General features: G+C 36.6%; 1 protein-coding gene across 4 annotated transcripts in view; it reads right to left on the bottom strand.

Moving 5' to 3' along the window:
* Positions 1 to 23,380, bottom strand: part of PARP8 (poly (ADP-ribose) polymerase family, member 8) — a 364,740-nt gene that overhangs the window by 156,121 nt on the left and 185,239 nt on the right. For all 4 annotated transcript variants that reach the window (XM_006902146.1, XM_006902149.1, XM_006902147.1 and 1 more), the window contains one exon: positions 11,225 to 11,262. In XM_006902146.1, the coding sequence (XP_006902208.1) occupies positions 11,225 to 11,262 (38 nt within the window). The remainder of the gene's footprint in view (positions 1 to 11,224; positions 11,263 to 23,380) is intronic.

The raw sequence follows: 23,380 nt of genomic DNA, 5'->3' as shown, positions 1-23,380 counted from the left end.
AGAGCAGGGTTTAGGGCTGTTGTACACAGGGTCGCTATGAGTCGCAAACGACTCGACGGCACATAACAACAACAACAACAACATATTATGCCTATCTAGATCAATAAGCTTTGCTTTACTCCATTTTCCAATTCTTTGGTGTGATATTTTTAACTATGAGAGTTACTAAGAAACTAATTTAATATATATTTATTTTTATTTACTATCTCAACATACTGCTAAGACTTAAAGCTCTACATATGTAGATCCTCTTTTGCTGGTAGCCATATATTAAATTCTCACATTTAAGCCAGTTTCTTTATTTCTTAAAGTCTCGCTCAGTCTTACTGATTAAGTTATCTGATAGTTAATCAGTCTACTTATCTACTTTCCTTAAATATAATGGACTCCTTGGAGCAAGACTAAGGGAAAAAAGAACATTAAAGCAACAGAAGGAAAAAAAAAATAATCTCCAAACCGAAGAAAAAAAATCAAGAAAAATCCATACATTAGGCACAGAATCAATATTAAAATATAAGGGAATGGTGGAGATCTAACTAACAATCAAGAGACGAGGAGATTAAGACCTGCTGTTCAAGAAAGCAGAAAAGTAACTCAGTTTAATGGATTTTCTGTCAAAATGGGTTACATAAAACTTTTCTGATAATGGAAGGCAGTAAGATATTATTCAAGGAAATGTAAGTCGGTGAACATATGTTGCACAATTCTCAAGATCAAGAGTACGCTTTCAAACATATTTTTCAAATTTTTAAGGAAATCTCAACAAACCTACCACAATATTAGAGAAAAAGAGAAGCAGCAAATTACACTGCAAACAGCAACACCTTAAGAAAAAAAGTTTCAGCTTATTAACCTGTCAGTATTTTTATTAGGGTTTAAGCATGAGAATAATTTTAATTTGTTTTTGGCTTAATGTGTTCTGATCAAAATTTTCTCAGGCCTCATGACTGCATCAACTCATTTACCATTATGATACAAGTATGTATAAGATCTACTTTAACCTAGTTATCTGTTGAATGGGAAATGAAAAAAAAAAGGTTTGTAATCTAAACTCTACAACTAATTAGTTATTTTTTTCTTTTTTGCTGTCAGCCAAGATTGTCCTAGTTATAAAATTAAGAAGTCGGCTGATGTTCATGGATTTTTCCAGCTATCTAAATGATTGTTTTTCTTATTGCTTAAATAATTACTTACACATCTTCCTTAAATTATTTTTACATCTCTAATAATAATAACATTATCTTCATCCAAAGATGGTAAGCAAAACATGAAAAGGCTTAGGAATGCATTTAAGGTAACAGAATGAGTCAGTGACAGAAAAAGAATGTTTTCAAATGCAAATGCCTTCACTGGAATTCTACCCACTTGGCTCCATGTCGTCCTTTGAAAATTTTTAAAAATCTTTTTAATTTCTGAAGCTAACCAGTTTCTTGAAGGTTTTATACAAGACCGACAGGTCTTTCCTGGAAGATACTAAAAATATGAATATTTTCTTTTCACTTTCCTATCTAGCTATACAGGCACTACCAGAATTACCATGCACAACTGGAAAGGGAAGAGAACAAAGCAACGCCATGAAGAAGCATCCCTTGAACTACTGATTTTATAATTTTAAACATAAAACATCAGTCAGGTCTCTCAACTTTTTTACTTTTACATAACAGTACAAATAATAATTACAAATAATGATTATATGGGTTTTAAATAATATTCTCAGCATTTTATTTAATTTATTATGTAATATTCCTATTATCCTTTGAGCCAATTAAATAATATTCATACTTTAAAGAAAAGGAAACTAATACTCAGAGTAATTATCTGCCAAAATCACTAGTGGCAATATTTAAATCTGACTCCAAAATCAATGCTTTTCAATATTGTTACTTTAAAAAAATATGAAAACTTACCACTCAAAAAATACAGTATCTATGTGAAAAGTAAATACAAAAACCAGACTAACATTTGCTAGAAACTATACAGGATTCCAGTTTTTAGTTAAATGGCTCACTTACAGTCATAACCAAAATGCCAAGCTCAAAGGCCAAGGCTGTTCAGACTCACAGGTGCAGAACTATCTCCTCATTCCTCTAGATTCTACTAAGTCAAGAAAAAATAAAGGAAAACATTCATTCTGAACCATTAGGAAAGATGCCTAATTAAAGGAGAGAACTAGGAAAAATAAGAATTCTATTTTAAAAAGAGGGGAAAAATCTATTTTAGCAGATCAAATAATCTGTGATGTTATTATCCACACTTTTCCTCTAATTCAATTGTCTCTTCTCCATCCATCATGATGTTCCCTATTGGTCCAGTGTTGAGTATCTTTGTCTTCTTGACACTGAGATGCAATCCATACTGAAGGTTGCATTCCTTATCTTCTGCACCAACTATCTCAAATATTCTTCGTCTTCAGCAAGCAAGGTTACATCATCTGCATAATGCAGGTTATTGATGAGTCTCCCTCCTACCCTACTGTCTGTCAAATTACTCCTGGTAGAGGCTAGCTTCTCGAATAATTTGCTCAGCATACAGACTGAATATATATAGAGAAAGAATACAACCCTGACACATTTCCTTCTTAATTCTAACCCATGAAGTGTTTCCCTGCTCTGTTGGCACAACAGCTTACTGGTCCAGGTACTGCATGAGCACAATCAAGTGCTCTGGAACTCCCATTCTTCTCAAAGTCAGCCACAGCCAGTTATGACCCACACAGTCAAATGCCTTTGCATAGTGAATAATAAAGCACAAACAGATATTCTTCCGACATTCTTTGTTTTCGGCCAGGATCCATCTAACATCAGCAATGATGCCTCTGATGCCACAGCCTCTTCTAAATCCTGCCTGAACTACTGGTAGTTCCCTATCTAATGCTGTTCTTTTTTGAATGATCTTCAGCAGTACTTTACTTGCATGTGGTAGTAATAATATTGTTGAACAGTTTCCACATTCTGTTGGATCACCTTGGGAATATGGACCTTTTCCAATCCATTGGTCAGACAGCTGTGCTCCAAATTTTCTGGCATAGACTGGTGAGCACATCCAAAGCTGCATCTGTTAACTAAAATCAGTCAATTGGTATCCCATCGATTCCAAAGAAGAGACTGAAACTGTACAACTTCATCTTACTTGGATCTACAATTAACACCAGCAGTCAGGACATAAAGAGATGTAGTGCACTGGGAAAGACTGTAACTAGAGGCCTTTCCAAATTATTGAGGAGTAATGATGTCAGTCTGAGAAGTAAGGTGCATCTGCTTCAGGCCATAGACTTTTCAATCACTTGCTATGCATTTGAAAGCTACAGAATGACTAAGGATGACAGAACAATCAATGCCTTAGAGCTGTGTTACTGGAGAAGAGCACTGAACAATCCCATGGAGTGTCAAAAGAAAAAACAAGTCTGTCTTGGAGAGGGTGTAGCCAGAGTGCTCTCTGGAGGCAGGGATGATGAGGCTTTGCCTCACATAGTTCTGGAATGTTGCCAGGAGGGTCTATTCCTTGGGGAGAGATAGGATTCTTGGAATGGTGGAGGGTCCGTGAAGAAGAGGAAGACCCTCAAGCCGGTGGACTGACATGGTGATTGCCACAATGGGCTCTAGTGTGTAAAGAAGTATGAAGACAGCACAGGGTAGGATGGAGTTAAGTTCTGTTGTTCATTGGGTCATTATGAGTCATACTTGACTTGATGGCACCTAACAACAACAACAACAATCCTGTAACTCATTACTGTAAAAACAAAAAAACAACAAAAACCCCAAAATTATCTAAACCATAAAATCTACTATGAAATACAGAAATACACTAAAAGGTTGCTAAAGACCTTTATTTTACTATAGAGAGCCAACAAGTAGAGTCCATAATCTATACACGTTATTATATATGTCTGAAACTCAACAAAGACTGTAAAGTCTTATTTTAAAAACATAAACTATAAGTTCCAAAGGATAAAAATGAATTGATGGAAATTTTAAAGTGGTAAGCAGATTGCCAGGGCCATATAAAAAGTACTGGATGAATCGGAAAGATAGCATTGACACATTTTCAAATGGCAAAGAAAATTCCCTATTTTCAAACTCAAATCCACCAATTATTGAACTAAATAATCCAGAAATTAAAGGAGAAAATGAGCTTAAAGAACATTAGCTGAAAAAAATGGAAGTAATTCTAAAATAAGTACATTTCAAAATTTATAAACAACTGTTGTTGTTGTTGTGCACTGTCTAAAAACACTTATAGCTGACCCTCCAGAAAATTGTTAGAGGAATTAACCTGCTTGGGTGAAGACAGCTCCTGAAGTTGCTGGTGGATTCAAACTGCTTATCTTTGGGTTAGTAGTGCAACTCTTTACCACTAAGACACCTAAGCTCCCCAACTAGAACGATAAACAACTAGAGCTACTTATATGAGGGCATTATATCCCACCCCCACCCAAGGATAAATTAAAATAGAGACAAGAGAAAGTATAAAATAACAGGGATACAAAGAATAAGAATAGAAACCCACAATCTTTTCTAATAATAGACAAAAAGTTGTTGTTATAGCTCTCAAGTAGCCAACCTTCTCCCATTGAGACACTAATGGGTTCAGAAGTGCCACTTTTCGGTAAGCAGGGCAACTCCTTACACAATACACACCAGAGCATTCTTAACTCAAAAAGATGACGATAATGGCTGTAGAATTTGAAGAATGTAATCAATATCATTAAATTGTACATGTAAATAAATGTTTAACTGGCATAACTTTTGAAGCGTTTAGATAGCAACAAAAAAATAAATAAAACTTTGGGGAAAGATGACTAAGAACTAGGAAAACAGAAAAGATAAAACAGTAATTATAGAAAAATACAACAAATGCCCACAGAGTCAACAAAAAGCCCAGGCTCAATAAGACTTGCCATTTTATTGTTTAAATTAGCAGATGATAGACAGGATTTTCACACAGGCTTAAGATTAGTTCTTTAATAAAAATAGTTTCACAAATTAGGAGGAATCAAAGATACCTCTTCCTTTTCTCAAGTAGTTAAAATGATGCTCACTAATTCTGAGAAATGGGCACAAAGTTACTGAGTGTGGTTTCTGGTATTAAATTTATTATGGAAGCACTAGTCAGTGCAAGAAGAGGGGGAAAAAAGAGCGAAAATAATTTTAAAAGAGGAAGGAGAACATTTTTTATGTAATATTGCCTGTCTGAGGAATTAGAGTACTAGCAGAAAAACTCTTAATACAAATTAATGTGAACAAAAAAAGTTAATAAATGGGATGGGCATTATCATATTATAATGCCACTTGTCTGTCAGCTTGCCACACTGTGGTGGCTTGAGTATTGCTGTGATGCAGGGACTAATACTTCATTTACCAGTAGGGTTAACCATGGCAGACATTTTTCAGCAGAGCTCCCAGGTAGAACTAGTAGGAAGAAGAACCCATAAATTAGGATACGGGAGAATATTAAGTATACAATGAACTACCAGAAGAATGCACAAATTGGTCTTGAAAAAGGTGTAGTCAAAACGTTTTCATATAGTGTTGTCGGTGGGAATGTAAAATGGCACAACCTCTCTGGAAGCCAATTTGGTATTTCCTCAAAAAGCTGAACACAGAAATTCTGTATGACCCAGTAATTTACTGCTAGCAATATACCCTAAAATAATTAGAACTGAGACACAAACAGAGATTTGTAACCCAATGCTCACAGCTGTGTTATTCACCATCACAAGAACATGGAAACAGTCCAAATAGCCAACAACTGTATGGATTGAGAAATTACGATACATTCACAGAATACTTACAGAAAACTCGGGAGCAATAATTTCAAAAAAATACTACATCACTTCGGAGAGACTGGAGAACTAACTCAGTCTCATAAGGACAAATACTACACAATACCATTATTGTAAAAATAGAGGAATAAATAATAAAATGTATATGGGAATACAAAAGGGGAAGGAGTGGGAGCAGAGGAGTAAGAATGGGCAGAGGGGAAATCACAGTTTGCACAATTTGATGGGCGGAGAGGGGATAAAGGAAATGGGAAAGATCTCGTGGGAACCTGAATAGATAGGGTAATGGTAAGCATAATTTAATGTGGATTAGTTTTATAAAATATAAAACAATTTGATAACACAATTACAAAATGTGCAAAAGATATGAAAAATTTACACAGAGGAAAATATTCACATGGCCAACAGACATATGAAGAAATGCTCACAGTCCCTGGCAATAAAGGAGATATAAATGAAAACCACTGCAATCTCACTCCAGTAACAGTGACAAAGTTTAACAGGACAGCAAGTAATAAACTGTGTTGATGGGATTGTAAAATGGTACAACTACTCTGGAAAGCAGTTTAGCATTTGCTCAGAAAACTGAACACAGAAATTTCATATGACCCAGCTATTCTACTGCTTTGGAATACACCCCAAGAAAATGAGAACTGAGGCACAAATAGAGATTTGTACACCAATATTCATAGCAGCATTAGTCACCATTGCCAAGAACATGGAAATGGCCCAAATGTTCAAAACAATCAAATGGATTAAGAAACAATGGTACATTCGCATGATGGAATACTACACAGCACGCATGAGCAATGATTTTGTAAATCACTACCTAACATGGGAAGGACTGGAAAGCATTATGCTGAGTGAACTAACTCAGTCCCACAAGGAAAAACACTGTATAAGACCATTATTGTAGCATGTGTATGAGGATATAAGGGGGGGAGGTACGGAGCAGTGGTGTGAGGATGGGGTGAGGGGGGGTGTGTGTCGGGCGGGGCGGGTGTTAATCACAGGGTTGTACAGTTTGATGGGAGGAGGGAGGGGCAGATTAAAGAAATGGGAAAGATCCAGTGTGAAAAACAATGTATATGAACTTTGTAAGTAAACCAGTATAAAATTATAATTTTGCATTAAAAAGCACACCAACATAACATATTGGAGTGATTATGTATTACAGAAGTTACACAATGTGAATGAAGGAAACACAATGTATACAAATTGTGTTAGCAAACCAATTTAAAAAATGTTTCTCAGAAGACAGGTTTGCTAGACCTGGTCTCATGTGCTTTGCACATGTTATCAACAGAGACTAGTCCCTCGAGAAGGGTATCATGGTTTATAAAATACAGGGTCACTGCAAATGAAGATGAATTCAAGGAGATAAATTGGCACAGTGGCTGTATCAAAGGACTCAAACACAGGGACGATGACGAGCATTGTCCAGGGCTGGGCAATGCCTCATTCTGTTGTACATAAGGTCACTATGAGTGGGAATCCACAGTGCAGCAATTAACAATAGTAACAACATTCACTCTGAAGAAAAGCTTCATAAAAATAGAAATACTAGTCCTTCCCTTGAAACAACATAAATTAAAACTGAATTCTAAACTTAGTTTTGCCAAAATAAATGACCCTGGACAAGACTATTTTTGCTCTCTCAGCAGGTTTCTTCAAGTGTGTAATGTCAAGATGGTCTCTGCTACGTCTCTCATAAAAACAGACATAAAAATTAGACGCATACGAAACATGTATGTGGCAAAATCTGGCATGCTCTCCTCATTTCAAAAATGGTTTAAATCTCAGTAAAAACTCTGCCTTAGGATTTAAAACCTGAATGGACTATACTCTCCTATTTTTATAGGAGTTTACTGTGGCTGATGAAACCTATTTTGATCAAACAGGCCAAACTGAAAATACAATGACACTTAAAAAACATAATTATATTGGGAATTTCACAAACTCTTGCTCAGAGAAGTAAATCTGTGGGAAATGGAACAAAATATAATAATTCCATATTTTAAAATTTATAGATTTTTATTTCCAAGAGAATTCCATTACGGACAAGGGCAGAATACTACCTCCTGGCCACAAGAGGGAGCTAAAAAGTTGGGCCACTTAGTTTACCAAATGTATTTTGTCCACATTTTTGTACTACATACCAATTTCACTATTATCCCCACGTCGGGCCTTGTTTATGGTACTTTTTTGTTATTATTTTGACTTACAGTGCTGGTCTTTTCATGACTGGCATCTTTATAGTTATTGCTTCAGATGAGAAGGTGGTCTTAGGTGGCACTGACTTGAATGACCCATAGCTATCTTATGCATTGTTGTTGTTGTTGTTGTGTACTGTTGAGTCAGAACCGACCCATAGCTGACCCTCCAGAAAGTTTCAGAGGCAGTTAATTGCACATGAGGAGATTGTGAGTCCTTTTCCCATGGAGTAGCTGGTGGATTCAAACTATGTGTCTTTGGTTTTGCAGTGCAGTTTCCTGCCGTTAGGCCACCAGTACATCATACCTCATGCACTAATAGATTTAAACCTTGCCCTTTGCTGCACATCCTCACACTCTCCCTGGGCAGGTATAATAAGAGAAATAGAGGGCTGATTACATAAGTATCTACAAAAATACTTTTTTCCTAACATTTTTTGGGGGAGGGAGGGGGAAGCCTTGGTCTTTCCAGTAAGATTGAACAATAATGCTTTTTTTATAACTATGGAGGGAAGGTATATCCATAATAATGAATAAGCTCCGCTGTCTAAATGACTAGTATTTCTATCTTTGTTGTCATAGTCTGTAGCAGCTACACTGTGAACTCTGAGGCTGGACATTTACAGCAGTTCTAGTCCATCGGTGACTACAAAGGAGAAAGATGGGCAGTCTCCTTGGAAACCTGATAGAGCTTATTTATGAGTTGGGACTGAAAGATGGAAGTGAGTTTGTGTTTCTGAGGGAGCTCTGACAATAGAGGCTGTAGGGGTTGCACTGCTCACCCAAAGGTGACATTTCTCTGGAGTGCTGAATTCATCAGTGGCAGTGGACATGAATTTGGACTTTCAGCTTCCTAAACTGTCAAAAAATAAATCTGTCTGTTAATGCCACCCACTTGTGGTATTTTTGATAATGCAGCCTAAAACAACAAAGACATCCTCATACCAAATAATAAATGATATGAAAATACTTATGGTGTATAATAAAAACATTAGTTATCTGTTCAGAAAAATACTATTCCAGTCATACAGAACATGTGAATAACATGGCTAGATTTAAACGAGATTTGGAGTGCTCATTTCAATTTATGACCATTATTGTGTTGTTTTATGCCATCAAGTTGCCTGTGACTCATAGGCACCCTATATACAGCAGCTCTGAGTCCTGCCCTATACTGAGCTCACTGTTGCCGAGAGGCTTACCTCCATCACCCCAGTGACCATGTCAATCTCTCAGCTACAGTCTTCTCTCCTGCACTGTCCCTCCACCCTTTCAAGCATTATAGCCTTCTGAGAGGACCAGTGCCTCTTGGCCACATACCCAAAATCTGTGAGGAGCTTCAAAATCTTAGCCTCCAAGGAAAAATTTGCTTTCACTCCCTCCGAGACAGACTGACTTATTTTCTTGGTGGTCCATGATATGTTCAAGACTTTCCTCCAGCATCACAACTCAAAGGGCTCTATTCTTCTTTGGTCATACGACTCAAAGCGACCATATGAACAAGAGATCTGAACCTTGTTCTATCCTTCACCACTCTCAGGATCTCTGTTTTGCTCAAACCCATCATGTTAGTAACTGTGTCAGTTCATCTCATTAAGGGTCTTCCTCTCTTTAAGTGACCTTCTACTTTTTCTACCATGATGTCTCTCTCTACAGAATAATTCATCCTAAAAATAAGCCCAAAGTAAGTGAGACAAAGATTCACCATCCTTGTCTCTAAGGAACACAATGCCCACATTTCCTTCAAGACAAATATTTGTTCTCATGGAAGTCCATGTTATATTCTAATGCTCTTCATCAACATCACAATTCAAATGCATATATGTGTGTGTGCGTGTGTGTGTGTGTATGTGTGTGTGTATAGAGAGACAGAGTTGTTGTTATGTGCCATCGAGTCGCCTGTGACTCACTGCAACCCTATGTACAACAGCCCTAAACCCTGCCCTATCCTGTGCCAATCTCACTGTCTCTGACAAACCTACCCCCAGTCACTGAATCAATCCATCTCATCGAGAGTCTTCCTCTCCTGCACTGTTTTTCCACCCTCGCAAGCATGACCTCCCTCTCCAAGCACTGTCCAAGCAACATGTCCAAAGAATGTGTGTGTGTGTATACACATATCTATATCTATCTATATAGTTGTTGACTGCCGTAGAGTTGAGCACAATTCACAGTGACCATATGAACAAAAGACCTGAAGCCTTTCTATAACTATTGTCGTTTATCAAAGTTCATAGAGTTTACAGAGGCATGTTGTTTAGGAAGTGGATGCCACTCTTGTGTGTGGATGGATAGATAGATAGATAGATAGATAGATAGATAGATAGATAGACAGACAGACAGACAGACACAGGTAAACTATGTAACATTTCTTAAGATTCTTTATCAAGATATTATAAAAATCCAAAGATTCTTGTCTGCTATATTCTGGGTGTTTAATTAGCGAACTCACAGTATTATGCTCATCTACATTAAATCTATAGTGTTTCTGCTCTTCTGATATTCTCATGAGAAAACACTAAAACAAAATATCATCTTGAGCTTCAGTGGTATCAGAGTGAGAGTGGAGAATAAGACTGAATATGGCTTAGGGGATAAAATGTCCCTCCTTCCACTTGCAAGAAAATGCATCTGCAATAACCTTACACTGTCATTTCTATGGACACAGCTCTTTACATACAAGGAGCCTCATGGATCAGCCAGTGGAACAGTCCACAACACTCTAGACTCCTCAATTCCTCTTTAACAGCAGGGTGAATGTCATCTGTAAAATACTAGGGTACCAAGACAAATCTTCAGAAAATTGTATTTCAGATAGTTAGATATCCACCAAACTCACTACTGGGGAGTCAAATTTGACTCACAGCAACCCTGCACTGTGTTTCTGAGGATGTAAATATTTGTGGGAGAGACTGGTTGGTAGATCTTAACGGCTGGCCTCTTACACAGCAGAATGATGAGAAATGCAACTGGACAGCAGGAGTTATGTTTCTAAAATACGCCTATTGTTGTTGTTAGATGCTGTTGAGTTAGATCTGACAAATTCATGAGTCAATCTGAACTTGATAGCAATGAGGTTTTGGCTTTTTAAGTTTTGTATTTCTTTACTCTTTGTAGGGCACTGCATTTATCTTAAATATGTTTACATGTATTCTCTATCACTAGAAAAAACAATTGAGAAGTCACAACATAGCATTTACAATAAAAATAAAAAGCAGAAAAAGCATACCTGGGTAATCTTCAGACACATGTACTGCATATGATACACTGTTAAAAGAGGAAAAACAAATAAAAAGAAGCTCAGGTTACTCCAAAGACATTTAGAAAAGAAAAACAAAGCAAACACTATCCATTCATTTATACAGCTATAAATGTAAATAAATAATATCCAAAACATATTAGAAAACTCACTTGCTATTTGAAACAGAAACATGGGTTTGTAACATTCATGTTCAATGAGCCTAAATGTCCTTTCTAGAACAGATTTCAAAAATAAACTATTTCTCTCAATAGTAATTTTTCAATTAGCCTCTTCATTTCATCCATGTCTAATATCCCTGAATTTACAATTATTTTTGTTCAGATGTTTTTATAAAATTTCTGTTTCTTAAACCGCAAACTATTCTTCCCCAAACCATTCTTGTATTTAGTATGGTACTGAAGTAGTTCATAATTTGTTTCAATAACAAGAATTTAAATATTCCTTTTAAAACATGTTAATAATAATATATTGTGCTTTTTTTTAAAAAGTACTTTCTTCCAAAGCTTCTAAAATCATATCTCAACTAAATATGATGATGAAAATATGACAAATATTTGATTGTTTTATTAGTCCATTTTTCATTATCACTATGAAAATGTTATGCAGACATGCATACATACACACACACAAACACAAACTCACTCTCTCACAGAAGCTTATAAGGAGTAATGTCTCTCCTTAGTCTTCATGTGGGCCAAATCCAACAGCATGTACTCACATGGTTGTTTTGTTTCTGTTTTGTCTTCAAGGGAAAAAGATACTTTTCCTCTTTTTTATTATTTTGTTATAATAGTTTTAAAGACCCCAAACCCAGACTATTGGAGCAACGGACCGTGAGTGGGATATATGGCGGTAAGGAAAAGGACACAGATCTGGGTGTGAGTGCCTTGACTTTGGAGGGCCAACTCTTAAGTCCACGGCTGCTCAATACTCAGGCAGGTGGAGTAGTGTGTAAGAACAGACATTTCCTTCTTGCTCACTTCCTCTCACTAGCACTCCACTTTCCACCAACCCAGGCCAACAGTTCCAGTTATGGCAGCAAAGAATACTAGAAGTAGCCTGCCACAGTTTTTCAAATACAGTTAACAGAGTATCCAAATAACAAAAGCATCCTACTTGTCTTATTTCACAGAACTTATCACAGACGTTGGCAAGAGCTCTGGTATCCTAATGGTTAAGGAACTTCACTGCCAATTCAAAGGCACATATTACACTGTCCCTGAAAACTTGCTAGAGGGTCAGCTGTGAGCCAGTTCCAGTTTGAGGGTCCAACAACAAAGTCATGGACTTTAAGCAATATTAGCTAGTGTACCGAAAAACTAAACCCATTGTGGTCAAATATATTCCAACACAGGGTAGGAAGTGACTGTCCACCTCTTTCTGTCTCTGGTGAACTAGAGCTGATGATCTGAAAGCTAGCAGCTCAAGTATCTATACCATCAAGGCATGCTCTCTCATTCTCTCCTCGCTCCATATATACATACATACCAATGTATATACCTCTGCACATATACACATATATGTGGAAAAGAGGATGTAAAAGACTTACCAAATGTGTTTAAAATATCCAGTTATTTAAAAAAACAAACAAACAAAAAAAGTCCTCCAAGAGGTTTTTGGATTAAAAGCCTCTAGGAGGTGAGGTCTCTACATGTAATTTTATCTCGCGGCTCAGGGGTAAGGGGCTGTGCTGTCAACACAAAGATAGGCAGTTTGATTCCCCCAGCTGTTCTGTGGGAGAAAGCTGGACAGCCTCCTCCTATGCACTTCACTGAAAATCCGCTAGAAGGTCAGCTGTGAGTCAGTTCCAGTTCCACAGTACACAAGAATAACCATGTGTATATGTTGTTTATTGCATCATATATTGCTCAATATTAGTTTTCTGAATAGTTGAAGGGAGCTGCCAACCTACCTACCACAAAGGAGTCAAAATTTTTTTTTGAGTTCTGCCAAATTTAGACAGCTAAAATAAACCAAACTTATACACACTCACTACACACACACACCAACCTCTGGGAAGGAACATACACATTCCTTCCAAAATATTATCAACACACAAAGAACAGTTTAAAATCCAAAATTACGTGATATATATTAAAAAAACACACAAAAAGTTAACAACTTATGTTTAAGAAAGAAAACAACAAAAGCAATGATCCTTGTATATCTCAATTGTTGGAATTACTCAACAAGGATATTTGTTAGACATAAAATCTGTCCTTTTAAATACATATTAAAGATGTAAAGAAAAACATTATTAGCATGGATGAAAACTATAAAAATTTCTAAATTCAATTATCTAAATATCTAAATTAAAAATAGTATTTGAAAAAAATATTGTGACTGTCTAAGGTAATAGCATAATGGAGATAAGGCAAGAAGAAGAAAACTTAGGCAAAGTTTGAAGAATTTTCCAATATACAAAAAAGGTATGCAGTTACATATATAATTACAATTTTAGAGAGGACAGAAAATAATGCAAAAGTAATTTTTAACATCTGTTATGATTAAAATTGTGAAATCTCAAACAGAATGATGTTGAAAAACCACACCATGGTATGTATAGTTAAATTGCTAAAAATAAAAAATGACAAAAAGAAATTAAAGGTTTCTGAGACAAATAAGGCATTACATTTAGGGAACAATAAAAAAATATTAATGCTGAAAAATAACTAAATTGTAATTTTACAAACATATTGGAATATTCAATCCAAACAAAAGCAGGCTAGAACAAAAAGTGGAACAGAAAAGACAAAACAAAGAGTAAATTGCACTTGAAACCAATTGTATTAATAATTACATTAAATGTTACTATACTACACACACTAAACAGATGGTTAGATTGCTAGAAAGAATGTTCTGGCATCTTTAAAAGAGCTCATATTAAATATAAACAAATATAAGGATAAAGATGAACTAGTATGCTTCCAAATAGATGTATTAAACCTGGAAATCTCAAGAAGTAGTTTTATTCTTTTCTACAGGCTTACTATGAGTTGTGATCAACTGGATGGCAGAAGATTTGGTTTACTTTTTATTTTAAAATAATTACCGATTCTCAAAATGCTGCAAAGATAGCATAAGGAAGGCTCATGTAGGCCACACATGATTCCCCCTACTAAAACCTTACATTGGTATAAAGTATGGATAGTATTTCAAGTCTGATTTTAAAAATAATCTTAAGAAAAGATCTGATGCATTGAACACCACTAACCAAAGACCAGAAGAGTTGTGAGAGCACATCAAGGATATTATCAATGACGAAAACACAAGATCATTTAAAAGCAGTAAAGTAAGAAAGAAAGACCAACACTTATGTAGAAAAGACTCTGAAACTTGCATGAAAATGGAGATAGATCAAAACAAAGATACAATGAAGAGAGCTAAACAGAAGATTTCGAAGACAGCTCAAGAAGACAGAGCAGTGTTATAATACAATGTATAAAGAGCTAGAGTTTGAAAACCAAAAAGGAAGCACATAGTTGGTATTTTTTAAAATTGAAAGAACTGAAGAATAAATTAAAGATCTGAGTTGTAATACTGGAAGAATTCCATGGACGATATCCTGAGTGATGTGGGAAGCATCAAAAGAAGATGGCACAAATACATGCAGTCACAGTAGAAAGAAAAATAAAACAAAAAACCACAACTGATCAACAATAAAGCATTTGAGAAAGTAGCATATGATCAAAAGTAATAAAGGAAGACATTCACGCTTTGCTGAAGACACTGGCAAAAATATAATGTTCCTAGTAACTGACGGAATATTAATGAATATAATTCCTCAAACAGATGCAGTCCTGAAAGTGCTCACTACCCTATCCAAAGAAATTTGGAAGACAGCTATTTGGCTAAATAACTGAAAGAGATACACATTTCTATCCATTAAAAAATTCAATAGAGTGTGAAAATTATCAAACAAAACTGTTCATATCATATGTAATTAAAATCTTTCTGAAGATTATTAAAAAAACAACTGGAACAGCACACTGACAGGGAACTACTAGAAACTCAAGTTGTATATAGGAAAGGCTGTGATATAAAGGGTATCGCGGGTGATGTCACATGGATCCTGAATGAAACCAGAGCTTAGTTGTGTTTTACTGGCTATGCAAAGGTTTTGACTGTGAAGATCATAACAAATTATGGTTACTACTAGGAAGAATGATAATCCCAAAACACTTGATGGTGTCTATGCATAGACAAAGAAGCACTTGTCCAACACAAGGGAAAAGTGCAAGGTTAAAAATCTGGAAGGGAATGTATTATGGTTCTTTTCTTCATCCTCCTCTAATCAATTATGCTGAGCAAATCATTCGAGAAGTTGAACCCTAAGAAGGAGAATATGGCATTAAAGATTGGAGAAAAACTCATCAACAACCTGCCTTATGCAGATGACACAATCTTCTTTGGTGAAAATGAAGAAGACCTAAAGTACTTATAGTCTTCAATATGAATTAGAGGAGCAATATGATGTCACAACAGGTTAAGAAAAAAATTGAAATTTCAATTCTTTCATTTCACTTGGATCCAAAATCAACATCCATAGTAGTCATAGAAAAGAAATCAAAAGACATGTTGCCCCACGTGCTAAAAAGCAACAATAACAGTCTGAAGATTTGATGTGTCTGATTCAAGCTATTTTCATTTGTTCCCTATTAATCAGAAAGTTGGACAGAAAGAAGACAGAAGAAAGGATGCCTTTGAAATGTGGTAGTGGAGAAGGGTAGTCAATGGGGAGGGGAATGAATATCCCATGGACTGCAAGAAGAATGAACTAGTCTCTCTTTGAGGAAGTGCAACCAAATTTCTTCTCAGAGGCCAGAATGGTGAACTTTGTCTCACATACTTGGGGCTTGTTGTCAGGACTGGCCAGTCCTTGAAAACTGACATCATACTGGGAAAGGTGGAAGGTCAGAGAAAGAAAGGAAGACCTCAACAAGATGAAATGACACAGTATCTGTAACAACGGGCTTGAGTCTGCTGGAAATTGTGAAGATAGCACAAGGTTCAGATCTATTGTTCATAGGACTAGCTAAGATTGTTGATTTGATGGCACAGAAATACCTCAATATTGTTCCCTGTCACTTTCTCACATATTTATAATCATGTATCCTCCAGCATAAACAAGATGCAAACCAATTCGTCACTTAAAGATTTGCCTCATGTGAACCTTTAGCTTTATATCCCTGTCTTTACAATCGATAGCCTTAAATTATTAATCAGTTTTTCACCCCTGTCATTTCTTTCTAGAATAATTTATCAATGGAAAATATGGAGCATGAAGCATGATAGATTTTAAAGGCACAATCAGTGTTTTGAGAAAAAAATTAATAGGTAATACTTAAGAGAAACAGAAAATGAAAGAATCCAGGTAATTATAGTAGTAAAATCTGAGCAAGTATCTATGGAATGTAAAAAGAATCAGAATGCAGGAACAAATGGAAGGTAGAGGTCCTGAATTCATGGTGCCTCAAACAAGTAGAGGAAAATGCTTATTAATTAATTTTTTCCTCATGATTCTGTTCCTTTTAGGGTAGAACTGCATTATATAAAAGTAAAATGGCTAAGAAAAATCTAACTTTTCTGATCTGATAACACTACCTTGCCAGAGCAAAATCTGGCATATTATCATACATACTCAGTACCAAACTGAATTAATCCCCAGTAGTTTATAAATTCAACCAATAGTGGTTAGCTTCATTTTTCACCTAAATTGACTTCTAAATCTAAAGACTTAACCCACTCCTTTGTCTATCTTTAGTTAGTGATCTTATTACAGTAAGATAGAAATTAAATTCTTCCTCTGAGCCTTAATTTCTAGGTAGCCTAAGAAAAGTTACTTTTAAAAGTCCAGCTTTATAATCTTTTTTTTCCAGTTAAATGGAAGAAAGCATACCTTTCCTCACAAGCCTGCTGTGATGATTTAATGACTTAACAGGTGTAAGGCCCTTAGGACAATGCCAGACACACAGCAGCAGGTGCTGAGTAATTTTAGTCAGCTTCCAGCACAAGCAATTAAAATTTTCAGAAGTGAAATTTTACCTGAATGAATGTTCTCTGGAGAACTCAATTTGCTAAAAATACAGTATCACATTTACTAGATACTAATGCTCACACTGAAGACTTTATTCTACTTTTGCATTATGCTCATGATATTATCCAATTTGTCCATGTTCATTCATAACCATTATCTCATTTTTCAAAGGCAAAAGAGAAAACCAAAGCCCTACAAAATAATGTATCAGGTCTACATGCTAAAGCATTTTCTTGGTAGTGTACCAGAAGGAAAATCACCAGGGCTGTAAAATCCTAATCAGTTTCAGTTTGTGGCTTAGAGAGTTCTTAGGGAAACAATCTAGTACAAACAGACACGGGTGATTAAACTAAAAGACCTAATGTTGTTATTAGGTGCCATCAAGTTGGTTCCAACTCAAAGCAAGCTAATCCACCACTCACTATCATCAAGTTGACTCCCACTCACGGGGATTTAACGTTGTTGTTGTTGTTGTTGTTGTTGTTGTTGTTGCTGCTGTTTCGGTGCCACTGAGTCAGAGAGGCCTCACAGTACCCCTATCACAAGAGAACAAAACACAACTTAATCCTGAGCCACCTTCACAATCATTGCTATCCTTAAGATCATTGTTGCAGCCACTGTGCCAATCCAACTCACTGAGGGTCTTTCTCTTTTTCACAAACCCTCTGCTTTACCAACCATAATGTTTTTCTTGAGGGAATGATGCCTCTTTCCTGTGACAACATAAACAGAGTATGTGAGATGAAGCTGTGCCAATGTCAAAAAAACAGAAATGATTCAACATTACAGAAAATTAAGACTACCGTTATTATGTAACTATGTACTGTTGCTGTTAAGTGTCCTCAAGTGGGAATGGACTTACAGCTGACCCTCCAGCGGGTTTTCAGAGGCAGTTAATTTCATGGAAGGAGTTTATCCATCCTTCCTCCATGGAGCTACTGCCAGATTTGACCTGCATGCCTAAAAGATTGCAGCACAGCTTCTTATAATAAATACTATAAAGAAAGTAGAAATATTGTGGAGAAACAAAAGAAGGTGAACATGAGAAGGAAGGAAAACCTGGAATGAAGTCTGAATTCTGATACAGGAAAATTCTCTATGAGGAATTCTGAGTCAGTGCTGTGTTTGGTTCTAAAATGACAATTATCAAACCTAAAATTTGTATATTATTTCTATTACCTAAAATATATACTGAAAAAAAAAACTGCCTCCAACTTTCCTTTCTTTCTAAAACCAATCACATTCTAGAATAAACTAAGGGTCTTGCATCGTGTCTGGTAGTTAATTAATGGTATATAGAGAGGAGAGAAATATGGCAAATCAAAACCACTGTTTACTCAAGAGCTTCTAAAGAAAGTTTATGGAAATTCTCCGATATTTAATTGCTACCTAATCTTTTATTTTACTTCTAATCTAACTTCTAACTTAAAAACATTCATAACGCCATTATTCTTCTAGCTAAGATCAGCACTCCTGAAACCTGAGCTCAAAATGTTTCAACTACACCCAGCAGTTGAAAGAGCAAGGACCACCAATTTTATTGCAAAATATCCTTGTAGCTTGTCTTCCAATAAAATGTATCCTTATCTCTCATCTCTCCCAGTTAGATGTGACTTTTAGAATTAAGAAAAAAAAACACAAAAACTAGTAGGGGGGAAAAATGGCTTTTAAGAATAAAGATTCCTCCATCCTAGCAAAAACACTATATTGTGTATGTTCGTTTGCAAGTTGGCTGCTTCCTTAATAGCATCATTATTATTTACTCCAATATACAGATTTCCTTTCCTGCAACACTCTCCACTCCTCTTTTAAGAGTCAATCTCAAGGACAAATTCTAGTCAAGCTTTTCCAACTCTAAGATAGATAGATGTTTCTTCTCCTAGGTACCCCCTCATCTGAACACTGTCTTCCTAAATAAAGGGTGAGACCAATGCTTTCGTCCTCAGATTACAAAAGCCCTTGCATAATGACTTCTGAATCTGCATACAAATCCTAAATAAATCAACAAATCCTATCTTCTTCCACAATTATTTGAGGATATACCAAGCCAAGTCCTTGGCAGAATACCATTCAATTGGGAATGTGGTAAAAATGTTTCTAAAAAAAATTTCCCCACTTAATTGTTTATCCTGTAGGTACACATCACCACAAACACTGAAAATCGGGTCCTTTCAGTACATTTACATGATTTTCTTCCTTTTTTTTTTTCATGGCACCACCAGTCTTTATTGGTGGCTACAAAGACAAAAGGGATAAGTCAGTTATTTGCATAGAAAATGCTGGCATTTCAAGTTTATTACTACTTTACTAGTGAAATGAACACTATCCATCAAAGTTTTCAAAGTATATATGAGGAAATTGCAAATTCTCTCAAACAGAAAAAGAAAATGGTATGAAAAATGCTGAGCAAGAACTTGCTGCAAGAAACAAGCATAGTTTAATCAAGACCTTAAAAAACAACTCTACAAGACTACCTGCCCTGTCCTTCTTCATTTGGATTTGGCAATGAAAGAGTAATGAGGTCTTCTTTTAATGTCATTCAACAAAAAAATAAGGTGCACACACACACAAACACACACATACACACACAAAAGTACATCTACTCACCAATCAACTAAGTTTTTGATGTAGGACAATTTAAATTACCTGTTACAGAGATAAAAGGATAAATATGTTTGCATTGGAAAAGTCAGCTGCCAGGGACCTCTCCAGAGTGCTGAAGAGCAACAATGTCAGGCTGGAAACTAAGGTGCGCTTGATCAGGCAATTGCGTGCTATGTGTTGGAGAGCTACAAAGTGACTAGGGATGACAGAAAAACAACTGATGCCTTTGAGCTGTGGTGCTCGAGAAGAGTGTTGAATATACCATAGACTGCTGGGAGAACAAAGAGGTTTGTCCTGGAGAGGGTGAAACCAGGCTGCTCCCTGGAGTCAAGGATTCTGAAGCTTCGTCTGACATACTTTGGGCATGTTGAAGGGCGGGATCAGTCCTTGGAGAGGGACATCGTGTTTTGGAGAGTGGAAGGAGAAATCAGGAGAGGAAACCCTCAATGAGATGGATCGATTTGGTGATTGAGGTAATGGGAATGGGTGTGGCAGAGACAGTAAGGCTGGCACAGGATAGAGCAGGGTTTAGGGCTCTTGTACATGGGGTCGCTATGAGTCACAAGCAACTCAGTGGCACATAACAATAACAACCACTACTAAACATTAAGTTAAAACCAAAGACAAACCCAAAGCTCTCCAGTTCATTCCAACTCAAAGTAACAGTGCAGGAAAGAATATAACCATATCATTTTCTTTCTTTTTTTTTTATCAATAAACATTTACTGCCTACAATGTGTCAAGTACACCACACTGAATGCAAAGGACAATAACAGAAAATACGTACAGTTCCCGCCCTCGAGGAGCTTACAATTTCTCAATTTAAAATGCATCTCAGATATTCAGATGACAAAAGTAATTCCACCAGCATCTCATTTTTTTATTATAGTTAACGTGACTACATGACACAGCACAACTACCAACTAGAATTACAGAAGACTCTCAGAGCTCATCGAAACCTTTGATATCCGTCGCCTAGGCCTCTTTATTTTCTAGAAGAAACTGAAAAGAGAGGTACTTTGCACCTACAACTCCTATGTTCCAATTTTCTATTTGGTGCTTTCCCCATAATCAATATCTAATAAAAACAATAATCACAAGACAATTATTTTGTAAATATCAACATTTAAATCCTCTAACACATCTGTGCAGTTTTTTCCCTGCTGGAGAAGATGCTATATAATTTATTCTGCCAAGTGGTTTATTAAAAACAAATGTACAGCCTATTTATGCCACCCTCTTTGTGAAAACAAGAGGAATCCAAGTGCTGTTCTTTGTGTGAGCTTCATGGCCTCAGTGCTTAAGGCAGCAAGGTCACACACCAGCCAGCATCTGCTGGTCAACCTGACCCATCACTTCTACAGTGTGCCTGCCTCAGCACAGGGGTACTTTGCTGCTTGGGTGCAAGCCAGCACCTCAGTGTGGAGCTGACTATTTCCTTGCATGCCAATGGCCGTGTTCTTACTCTCAGCCATCTCCAATGTGTCAATGACTAGAAGGGAAACTGAGTAAAACAAAAAGCAACATGTCCCCAACTATGTCAACTATGAACATATTTGGAAGAACCACCATAATGTACTGTACAAATATGAAAAAATCATCAAGAGTGACTTGGATGGTGTTTGTTGTTATGTGCCGTCGGATGGTAGGAAACATATATTATGGTCAGTTAATAAGCAGCACCATAACATTTTCTAAGACATAATATTTATTGTGGCTACAGCAACGGGCTTAAATAAACATAGTTACAATTTTTTAAGACTGGTGCAGGACCAGGTAGTGTTCTATTCTGCCATACACAGAGTCACTGAGAGTTAGAACTGGCTCAATAGCACCTAACAACAATACAAATAATTTTAAAATAGATTACCAGATCTTTTCAGGAGCCACTGGGTGGGGTTAAACCACAAAGCAATTAGCAGACAAGTGTTTAACTACTGCTCCAACAGAGAGCCTTGCCAGGAAGATGTATGTTTCTATTTTCAAAGTTATTCTGATTTTACTAGTTGTATTTCAGAAAGATAAGAAACAAGAAAAAATGTGTATGGCAGGGAGTGGTATTTTGTATTGGGGGATTATTTTTTTAAAAAAGAGAAGTGGCTAAATGTGCAAAGTCAATGTTTAAATAATTCACCATCAGTCAAATGCTTAGACATTTAAGTAAGCCATCTTTCAACAAAGATGGACTTCAAAAGCCCAAGTCCAATTTTTATTACTGACGCACAGGCGCATGTTTTATTTTTAGTATTGAAAAATTGGTTTTAGATTATTGAGTCGAGGCATAGTGACTGTATGGATAACAGACAGTGACCACTGTTACTATCAAGTGGATAGACTCATAGCTGGCCTTCCAGGAGATTTTCAGAGGCAATAAATCACACAGGAGGAGACTGCTGACTTTTCTCCCATTGAGCGGCAGGTGGATTAGAACTGTATAACTTTGGGTTAGCAGTGAAATTCTTTACCAAGAATCCACCAGCTCCGTCTGCTACTCCTTGAAAATCATTAATAGTTGTATTAGGAGAATTTCTGATAGAACACCAAAAGCACAAGTAACAAAATACTAAAAAGATAAATTAGACTTCATTTAAAAAAAAAAAAGAGTGTGCATCAAGTACATAAAAGATAACCTACAGAGAAAGAAAATATTTGAGGCAACCACATATTGATCAAGAGTTTACTATCTAGACATATCAGATACAGAGAGGGCAGCAGCCAGGCAGAAGGTAGTCTTCTACTGCCTTGTGCACCAGCTCAACAAGGACTATCTCAAACTTTAGAAGAGGCAGACACAGGCAGAAGAAATTCCCAACAGGACTCTGGAAACCTGAGAAGGCAGCTGCATAGAGGTCCTGGAACCCCTCTTAACCCTTCTCGGATAAAGAGAGCAGAAGCCATGAGTAGCTGGTCTTGGGCCACACTGTGGTCCACCAAGAACAACTACAAACTTAAGAAGAGGCTGCAGCCTTCAGGCAAGATTCTTGTAGGGCTACACTACAGTCCAGAGAAGAGTGGAAGCCTTTAGGAAACACAAACGCTCTCAAAGGAGAGGACCAGAAAAGACTTCTGGTATAGAAAACTGTTCACTCCCATAAAATGGAACGCTTTAAATCTGCAATTAATGCATAACATCATAAAGAACTGTAAACAACCTACTCAGTCAAAATAGCAACAGCCTAAGACAAACAAGCCTAGAAAAACTTCACCTATCAAGAAAGTACCAGGCAGCTTCAAATATGGAGGCTGGGAGGTAATCATTCTCCTAAAATAGCAGAGCACACTGCAGACCCAATGAATGACCAACAGACAGTGAATAACAACAATTACACACACACACACACAAGTTGTTGTGTTCCACAGAGTCAGAACTGACCCATAGCTGACGCTTCAGCATAATTTCAGAGGCAAGCTAATCACAGTGGAGGAGACTACCCATCCTTCTCCTGCAGAGCAGCTGGTGGCCTTGAACCATGTGCCTTTGG

Source organism: Elephantulus edwardii, unplaced genomic scaffold (genome assembly GCF_000299155.1).
Source record: "Elephantulus edwardii isolate Elephantulus edwardi_28Jun2011 unplaced genomic scaffold, EleEdw1.0 scaffold00373, whole genome shotgun sequence".
NCBI lineage: Eukaryota > Metazoa > Chordata > Mammalia > Macroscelidea > Macroscelididae > Elephantulus > Elephantulus edwardii.
The sequence above is the reverse complement of the archived record's forward strand: the minus strand, read 5'-3'. Positions and strand labels throughout refer to the sequence as shown.